The 10,406-nt window shown below is 40.9% G+C and overlaps 1 protein-coding gene across 1 annotated transcript; it reads right to left on the bottom strand.

Annotated features, from left to right (window-relative positions):
• Nucleotides 1-221: 221 nt before the first annotated feature.
• LOC130870441 (trace amine-associated receptor 4) lies at nt 222-1,265 on the bottom strand. The gene has a single exon (XM_057763168.1). The coding sequence runs from the start codon at nt 1,263-1,265 to the stop codon at nt 222-224; it is 1,044 nt and encodes a 347-aa protein (XP_057619151.1).
• Nucleotides 1,266-10,406: the final 9,141 nt, after the last annotated feature.

Below are 10,406 nucleotides of genomic sequence, written 5' to 3'. Positions count from 1 at the left end.
AAAAATGAACCACTCTGTGAGCTTTGGCACGGGTGCACGTGCATGCGTGCACACACACACAGAGCAACAACAACAAAAAGCACACTAGATCTACTGCTTTCTCAGGTGGTCATAATATCTGCTGGAAATTTTTTCTCCACCTAACCAGCCCCCTCCTCTTTCCCTGGAAAGAAAGACCATCCAGGGGCATTTCTCTAAAAAGAAGGCAGGCTAAAGTCGGACTAAGGATGTGCGGGATGCAGTTTTGAGGTAGAAGAGTCAGAGCGAAAGATCATTCCTGTCACTATCATCCTCAAGGCCTTGCGAAACCACGGGTAGAACATGCCATAGATAATGGGATTGAAAGTGGAATTAAAATACCCTAGCCAGAGGAAAACATTATACAAATCTTCCGGAGTTGTAAAATCAATGAAAGGGTCTATGATTGTCAAGACAAAAAATGGCAGCCAGCACAACACAAACACTCCCATGATGATGCTTAAGGTCTTGGTGGCCTTACTTTCCTTTTTGGATGTGACCTTCACTTTGCTTTCCGAGACGGCCTGTTTCGTCCCTGGAGCTGTGCCAATCTGCCTGGCATGCTTCCGGGCAACTGTGAAAATGTGTATGTAGATCCCCACCATGACTGTCCCAGGCAGGAAGAAGGCTATGAAGGAAGCTAGCACCCCCCAGAGCTTGTTAAATATCAACACACAGAAACCTGTACAGTCAACAGCTGCAACGAAGTCCTCCACACCCATCAGATTTAATTCTGAGAATACCAAACCAAAGGCAAAAAAAATGGGAACTGACCAACTGACAAGTAGAAAGACCTCTATGACGGGGATGGTGATTCTGGTGACGTAGTGCAAGGGGTCACACACGGCATAGTAGCGGTCAACTGAGATGAAGCAGAGGTGGAAGATGGAGGTGGTGCAGAGCAGGATGTCACAGCAGCTGTGAACTTTGCAAAAGAGGTCTCCAAAATACCAGCAGGACTCGATGGACCTGATCATGCTGAAAGGCATGACCACGCAGCTCAACAGGAAGTCCGTGGTGGCCATAGAAAGAATCAGGAAGTTGGTTGGGGAGTGGAGCTGTTTGAAGTGGGCAACAGAAATGATCACGGCCATGTTTCCCAGCATGGTCGTCACTATTGCTCCAATCATGACAAAGTACATGGCACAGACAACGTATGTGGGCCTCGCCTTTCTAGGGCAGGAATTGTTGGTCGCAGCAAAGCAAAACTGTGCTTCTGGCAGGCTCCAGAGGTCAGGCACACTCATTGCCTTTGTCTTGTGGGTAGTATGAGTCCTTTTCTGAAGAGCTGTGTTTCTTTCTGTGTAGAAAAAGAAAGAAAAATAACAACAAAACCCTCGGTAGGGCCATTGTCCGTGTAATCTTAGCTAGCCTGAAAGTCTGAACCAACTTGGAAGTCCCTAGGAACCAGGAATGTTTTCTCCAAGCCTCATGTGTGTTATGAATCATTTTGGATCTTTCCAAAATGTGGACTATGATTCTGAGGTGGGAGGCTGCAAATTTAGCTCTCAGGAGAGGACAACAGTATTAGTTTGAGGCCACACCCTGAGCAGGAAGGCAACTGAAAAATCTTGAATTGATACTCTTATCCAACACCCATACATCCCAGGCGGAAGCATATGCCATCTTATTAATTTAATAGACCTAACTCCATATGCAGATCAAGAATTTTTCCTGTACAGTTCTATTAATCTATTTTCTATATTAAAGCCCACTCGAGAATGATCATGAGTTGTAGAATTGTAGATCAGATTAAATGATGATTGTAATCCACAGCTGTACTGTTTATTTGCAGATGGTTCTTCTCTGTGAACTGCCGCAAACGCTTCTGCCTGCGAGAAGCCTGTCTCTTTGGGATGTCAAGAATAGAGTCTTCAGAATTGAGAGACAAAGTGTGGCCAATATTGCAAGACTGTACATCAATAATATGCAAAATGAAGAAAAATGACTCAAATAATGGACTCCATAAATCTCAGGGGCTCTCGCTTCTTTTAGCATCTGCATTCAGGAAGTAGAGTTGTCTTTGAGGATCCCCAGGGAGATCAGTTCCAAGTTTCGTATTGTTAACAAATTTGACATACGGGTGTATGTTGTTTAACCTGTCATGTTATGACTTTAATAAGCTGAAAATAATGGGACTGACTCACCCAGGCTTTGGCACGGGTTTGTTTTTCCAGTGACCATGCTGGACATGTCTTTCCGAGAGTCAATAGCAAGCATTTGTGAGATCAAGAACCAAACTAAGGAAATGGACTTTGGCCTGAGACCAGACTAAAACTCACTGACCCCTTGGGAAAGTAAACACACAAATGCATCCTGAACCACGATTACATGAAGAAGGTGGTACTAAGAACACAGCAGCTTTGAAACTGGGATTTCTATCATTGGCTGTGATGCTTCAGGAACCGTTTCCAATGTCTGTGCATTGTTTGACATATTACTGCTATAGCACATGATATTAGCTTTGGATATAGAAATTTAACTCTTAAGGTTAGCATTGATTTCTTTTTTAATTGTATCAACTAATATTGCAATTAAAGGGAAGTTGAGAAATCAAGCAGCAGCAAGTCAACTATAAGACAGAAAAGCATTTATAAAGCTCCACACAACACCATTAGATCCACAACACAGATTATTTGATTGTGTATCACTTTGGTTCCCAAGCTGTGAGACTAAAAAACAATAAAATCTTAAACACCCAGTTACTTCATTGAATAAATTAACTTTCCCAAGTCACTGTGACACACACTTTTAATACCAACACTCAGGAGGCAGGGGCAGGTGGAGATCTGTGAGTTAAAGGCCAGCCTAGTCTATACAGAGAGGGTTCTAAGACAGTCAGGATTGTTACAGAGAGAAACCCTGTATCAAAAAAACCAAGCCAAAAAAAAAAATTGTTTTTAAAGACTAACTTCAGAGATAACCAAGAATCACAAAACCCCTCGGGCATTTCCCACTACTGTTTATTCACCAAAATTTCATTTCCCAAATGTAATTGTACAGTCTCCAATATGTCACTGTATGGTTATTAAGGTTTTAGGTTTCAGTTTTGTCAGGCTAATGCTAAAGGGAGCAGGCGAAAGCACCTTGACCTGAGTACTGCTGTTTTGACTTCAGACTCCATTTTACTTGTAGATGAAACAAAACTCAGGACCCAAAGCCCAAGGAGAGCTGGGAACCCTTCAATAACTGACCCACTTCCTCCTTAAGCTGCAGAAATAGTAACTACGCATTTGGAAGGAGCCAATGAATCTTATTGGTGGAAGGGAAAAGCTTGCATTGTAGGTTGGTTGACAACAATGGAACGTTCAAGGAAGCCTCTAATCTCTAAATCCTGATTGGTACAAATTGTAACTGTAACTGGGCAACAAATGTTTATGGTCTCTTTTAGGCTTAAAATCTTGCTTCAACTGGCATTCAGAGTCCCAGTTCAGCTGCTGAGTCTGTCCTGCAGCCCTGATCCATCCGCCCCCTGTGCTTTCCTCCCTCTTTTGTGCTGACCTACATTAAATCTTGTTCTGCAGTAACCTCTGGGTCCACTTAGATTGATTCAGAGCCTTGGGCCATAACAAAGCCACAGAAAATGGAGCTTACCCTACGGGAGTAAAGTATATTTTTGAAAGGAGGTGGGGGTCCAAGCCAAGATTGTAAGCATGCTTTGTGAGCTGCACCCCAGCCAGGGGGTCTCTTAAAACGTAGAACAAGTCACTTATAGCTGCTACCAGTATCTGTTCTCATTGCTGTTGCATAGTTAGCGTGTACTAAGGAAATAGTTAAAGGTTCGATTGTGGCAGAAGATAGACTAAAATATACATGTACTTGGGAGATGATTAGACAGATAAACATTAGCTGAAGATAGAAGAAAAAGTAAAACACACCCAGTATTTTAAAATGGTTACCTGAAAGAAGAGCTAAGATAATGTCACTAAATTCCTATCCTGAGCTCCTGGCCAGCAGCTGCAAACACCTATCTGACCACTGGGTAGTGCTTTGTTATAACCAAACTGTCAGGGAGGTGAGTGGAGATCAATTTTTGTGTGCAATTTTAAAGCTTGACATGCTAAAGATTCCCCTCCCTAAATTAAATTAATTAAAATGTAATTCAATTTTCAAATTAAAAAATTACAAGAATTTTTTAAAACAATAAAACCTGAAATCCTTCCTAGCCTCTCTCTTTCACAATAGGAAGTTACTGCCTTGCTCTTCTTTTAACCCATAATATTTCCCCCAAACTTGAACAGCGCAGGGGTAAATTAATTTCTGTATTTCCTACCATCACTCAGGAAAGCATGGGAAATTGTTATTTCTTTCGGAAGTGGGAAGAAAGATTGGCTAATAATTGTGGAGAGGAGAAAGAAAAGCAACTACTCCATTCGGCACTGGCTCTGGAGAGAAAGGTCTGCACACCAATGAAGCAGACACAGACTGTGGAATACTGATTTTGACAATGTAGGATGAACCTGGTGTGTACACTTTTAGCCCAGCATTGTGGAGGATGAGGCAGGAGGACCACAAACTGGAGGCCAGCCTAGAAGACACAGCAAGACTACATCTTACATCTCTAAAAACTAGAAAGAAAGCAACATATTGCCTCAAACTGAAAAAAAAAGGGGGGGGGAAGACTTCATGTGATGATTTTCCCCAGATATTCAATGCTTAAAGTATCTCAATGTGTATATATTTGTCACAGTTGAGAGATAGTATTCCACAACCCAATGATAAAAATATACCAGAAAAAAAAAACTAGAAGACACATCATATCAGATTTAACAGATATACTTTTTTAATTTTAACTGTTAGATATCTTAAACAACCTGCCTTGGGGACTCTTTGCAAAAGCACTGATTTTCTCTTCCCCAGTGCTTCTCACTCCTGCATAGTTTCTTAGGTAAGGGAGCGTGTGGGGTAACAAGAGATTGGCTCTCTCCATGGCTCTTTAGAATTACAGTGAGATTTTTGGAATGTCGCAGGTTTATTTTTACAGATCAGTATTCAAAGTGTGATTCCCCTCTATAGACCAATCACACACACACACACACCACAACGCCACTCAAAAACAATCTGAATTTCTTTCCCTCTCATAATGCAATCTCCATTACTTAACCAGTATTTAGTTCCCTAATAGGTAATTCAGAATGACACCTATTGAACCAAGAGTAACAGTGTGCCAGTCTCTTACCAAGCAAAAAAGCACCGTGCTTCCTTCCTCAGTCTGCTCCTCCTGGTTCGTTTCCCACTCTATAGCAGACATATAGAACATGGGCTCCCACTCCTGGGGCGGCTCCTGGCCGGCTGCTCTGGGCTCTGTATTTAAGCATGAGATGCGCCTCTCCCGAGGCTGCACCTCCTGTGTCCTCACGGTCTGCAGGTGACCCTTTTACCTCCTTCACTCTGCTGCCAGTTGAGATCACAGGAAGCCACCCGAGAATGGGCCCCAGAGACCACTAGGTTTGTGGTTGTGACTTCAGGGGCAAGCAGATTCGTCTTGCACAAGGTCAAAGGTGGAGAAAGCCGGAAGGGAAAGAAAGAGCAGAGAGAAACACAGGCGGAGACAGAGAAGGAGAAAATAATCCAGCAAATGTTCACCTTACCTCTTGTGCTAGATTGTTTGTTTGTTTTTAATATAGATGCTAAATTCTGGGTCTTTTTCAAAAATGTGCTTTAATTATGTGTCTGGGCTGGAGGGGTATGTGTGCAGGAGTGCGGTGCCCTGAGGTCAGAGACTTAGCGTTTCCCTGGAACTGGAGTTGCAGGCAATAGTGAGCACACTGATGTGGGTGCAGGGAAATACACTCAGCTCCTCTGCTTGAGCAGTATGCACTCCTAATCTCTGGACCATGCCATCTCTCCGGCCTCCATTGGCTCTTTGAAACGGGGTGTAGCTGTGCAGTCCTGGCTGGCCTGAAACTTGCTAGGTTGCATGGGCAGGCCTCTAGCTTGTCAGCGACAGAAAATACATCACCGTCAATTCTCCACAAAGGAATTTACTTTGCAAACATCATCTAGCTGGGTGTTTTTAATACATCTATATTCCTAGTATTACGGAAGTAAAGCAGGAGGATTGCTACAAGCTGCCAGCCTGAGCAATATAAGGAAACACATGTTAAAAAAAAAAAAAAAAAAAAAAAAAAACAAGCAAACAGAATGACAGGAAGAGGAAGTCACAGTTCAGTGGTAGAGTCTGCCTCGCACACAGGAGTCCTGACTTTGATGATCTCAGCATGCCCCCATGAAGACACAGGAAATGGGACAAGTCCGTCACGATATGGATAGCTTCATAATTGTTGGGGACCGTGAATTCTGTACATTGTTTCAGATCATTTCCGTTGTTCACTGAGACCTTAAAATTATTAAAATTCAGTTTAAGTATTTTTTTTAGAAAAATAGATTCAAATCGTTCATATCTAAACCAAATTGTTAAAAATTAACTTTATTGCCTTCTCTGAGGAATTTACTCATGAAAACAAACGTGAGAGATGATAGCATGGCCAGAAATGCTGAGATTTGATTGATGTGCTCAGCTGGGGTGATTTATGTGCTCACTTGGGATGACAAGACTCAGCTTACCACACTTTTCAAGTGGAGAACACATAAATGTGTAATGTAGAGTTATTTTTTAAAATGTGTGTTAGTGTGTATTTGTGAGTGTGTGTGTGTGTGTGTGTGTGTGTGTGAGAGAGAGAGAGAGAGAGAGAGAGAGAGAGAGAGAGAGAGAGAGAGAGAGAGAGAGAGAAAGAGAGATGCATGAGTGTGTATGTAAGTATGTGGAGGTGCCAGGCTCGTGCCACTATACCCGGTGTGAAGGTCAGAGTGCAATCTCAGCTGTTCACCTCCACCTTTCCGCTTGTTTAAGATGGGTCTCTTTAGGCTGGCTGACCTTTGAGCTCCTGGACATTCTCCTGTCTCTGTCTCCCACTTCCCAAAAAGACCCCTGAGCTGCTCCATGTGGATTTTGTTTGGGCCTTACAGACCCAAGTACAGATTGTCAGGCTTTTACACCGAGCCATCTCCCAGGCCTGGTTTTACTAATTTTGATATTTTCAATAGTGTGCAGCCATGAAAACAGAAAGGAAAGTAATATTTTAAAAGCAGTGAAGCTCAGAACGTGCTTTTAAAGGCAAAGACAAAGCAAACAAAGGTTAGCAGTTGGAAACTTCTCCTGCCGGGGACTGTAAAATCACGACACTGATGGGGCACGGAACCCAGAAGCATGAAACCAAAGCCCTCGGTGTCTCCGCGTTCTGAGATGAGGCTGTCAGCTGGTTCCACGGGAGCTTGGAAGGAGCCCTCTATAAGGTGAATTCTTGCTATCCAATAGTTGCTCATAATTGTTACTTTTGTATAAATTATTTTACCAGAGAGCTGGTTTCAATCTAAAAATGTTTTAAGTGTGCATGCCTCTATCCCCCCTCACACACATATATGCCTACATAAATAAATAAAGCAATTTTAAAAAGTTAAATGCAGGTTTACTGAAAAGATTCCCTAAAATTACCTTCAGGCTATCTGCATAAAATATATGAAATACAAGTTTATTTTGTAGCTGTATTTGTAGCTCACTTTCAAGATGTCTTACTACGTACATAAAAGTATTCTAAAAAATTTTTAAAAACCACCTCTGACCTAGACATTTGTGATAAGGCGTATTTAATATATCTCTACATTGATATTTAAAAGGATACTGTCTTTCCTTTGCATTTCTGTACCAACTGTTCTCAGCTATTGATCTTCTCTCCAAAATCAGAAACACAAAATGAAAGGTAAAGTATAAAAAATTAATTAAAATAAAAGAAACAATCAATAGAGAGATATGGAATAAAATTAAATTAAGAGACAAAAATCAAAATAAAAGTACAGTTTTGGAAAACAAACAAAAAGCTCAGATATAATCAGGCATCAAAACTGAATACTTGAAAAATTTTAGGAAGAATTTTCTGATACACTTAACAAGCAGCTATAAATTGCATACACATTTTAAGTGGAACAGCCAGCACTGTTACACAGAGAAACTCTGTCTCAAAAACCCAAAAAAAAAAAAAAAAAAAAAAAAACCCACGCAGATTTTTGTTTACTGATATATAATAAATCTCTGAGATATAATACTATGTGAAGCAACCAAGATAAAGAACAAAGTAAATGATATTTAGCCATTTTTAAAGTGTGGAAACAATGTTTTCACTCATGATGGCTTATGACTACTCCTATGTTTATTACATATCTGTAAGGTGTTACTTCACCTGTGTTTATTACATATCTGTAAGGCGTGTCTGCCCTTACTATTCCTGTGTTTATTACATATCTGTAAGGCGTGTCTGCCCTGAGGAAGCCGTCTGGAGGACCAGCACACAGGATGATGGGCACATGTTCTCTTTAGCACACAGGCTTCAGTCATTTTGAACTTATGATGTACATGTATTAGATTTTAAAAAAATCATCACATGTTTGGAAAAATCTCCATTTTGACATTTTTATTCACTTAAACCGACTTAGTTTAATTTAAAATTTTATGGTTATGAGATGTATCTAAAGAATCCTTCTATTCACATTTGCGAAGACTCCAAAGTACAAGAAAAAAAGCACACAACATCTTGAAGTCCTGAAACCTGTAGGATATTATAATTATTAAGACTCTTAAAGTTGCATATTTCTAAGTCATCAATTCAAAAGTATCATCTAAGCTTGAGCATGAATTTACAATATACTAGTCTTCCAATTAAATGATCAAAAACAGAACATAAACATTTTAATCTCAAAAATACAAATAAAATGTTAAGTCAGTAAGTAGGCTATGATTACATTTAAAGTGGTTTTCAAAAAATCACAAATGTATAACTAGACATTCCATTTATAAGCTAAATATGTATTAAATGAAATTTTAAGGAAAAGCTACATTTTCTAATATTGCTTTATAAGTAAAGTCTTAACTTTAAAAGCCAAAATTACCTTGAAGAATCTTTATTTACACTTATACAACAGGAATATTGGAAGTTTCTATGTGTAAATGGATCTTCACATTGAAGGGAGTTGTAGCAAATAGAAAAGCAGGGTGAGGAGTTCACAGATGGGAGTGAGCAGGTTGTTTCAGAGGAAGAGAACACAAGGAAAGGCCAAGTCAGCCTTGCACAGACCTGGCTACCTGTGGGAGGACTTTCAAAACTTGCCCTTGGCACAGTGAGAAGCCTCAGTTCATGCCATGTTCAACAGTGAACAAATATTGCCACCACCCTGCAGCTTGAGGAACGTTTAACAAAGTAACTATTTACAAAGCCAAACGTGGCCACTGGTTTAAGGGAAACAGCAAGGAACAGTCTGGTACCTAAAGCCAATAGCTGTTTGGCATTCATGCTAGACCAGAGTAGCAATGGAAGGGCCCAGTAGCAGAATTTCCACAGGTGACTGTGTGGACACCAGATGGCCTGTCCTGATGATGACAGCCAGCCCTGGGGCAGATTTGCAGAAAGATACCTATGTGGAAAGCTTGGCTCATTTCACCCATCCACTACCCACTGACCTCTTCCTCCTGTTTCCCACTGGTAAAGACTATGGAAACCCTGGGAAAAAGGGATCCTTAATGCAATTTGTCTAGGGTGGGTGGAGAAGGTCAGAGAGGAAACCAGCACCTAGATGGGAGCTAAGGTATTTAAGAGAGTTGTGTCAAATAAAGCAGTTCACTAAGAGCTCTGACGAATCTTACCAATCTTCCCTTGAATTCCTAAATCACAATTAGACAAGATCCAAAACCGATAGCACTTTAAAATCTTTATTTTGAAGTCAGTCTTCGCCTTGTCTTTATTCTATGTGACAGTTCATATTTCCTCTGTATGGTTTTTTATTGTTGTTTTTAGCAGCCAGAGGTAACTGCACTCGGGATGCAGACTTAATTAACCAATGAATGTCTTGATTAACCAGTTAAAAGCGTGGGAAGGAGCTTAGGTAGCTCACAGAGCTGCAGTTGCTGAAACATCATGGATAGACCAGTGTTTGCCGTGACCTGGTTACTATTCTACTGCTGTGAAGAGACACCATGACCAAGGCAACTTATAGAAGAAACTGTTCATTGGGGCTCACAGTTTCAAAGGGCAAGCATGGCAGTAGGCAGCCACTGGAACTGAGAGCTTACATCTTGGCGCACAAGCTCTAGACACAGAGAGAGACCTAACTGGGGATGGCTGGGCTATTGAAAACTCAAAGCCACCCCCCAGTGACACTCCTCCAGCAAGGCCACGCCTCTTAATCCTCTCAACACAGTTTCACTAACTGGGACCAAGTATTCAAACATGTGGTTTAATAGGGGCATTCTCATTCACACCACCACACCTGGATTTGTAAGGATCAAATTAGTGTCACTTCCTGTATTTGATTCAGATTCATAGTGGATTTTTTTTTTC

Source organism: Chionomys nivalis, chromosome 2 (assembly GCF_950005125.1).
Source record: "Chionomys nivalis chromosome 2, mChiNiv1.1, whole genome shotgun sequence".
Lineage (NCBI taxonomy): Eukaryota > Metazoa > Chordata > Mammalia > Rodentia > Cricetidae > Chionomys > Chionomys nivalis.
The sequence above is the reverse complement of the archived record's forward strand: the minus strand, read 5'-3'. Positions and strand labels throughout refer to the sequence as shown.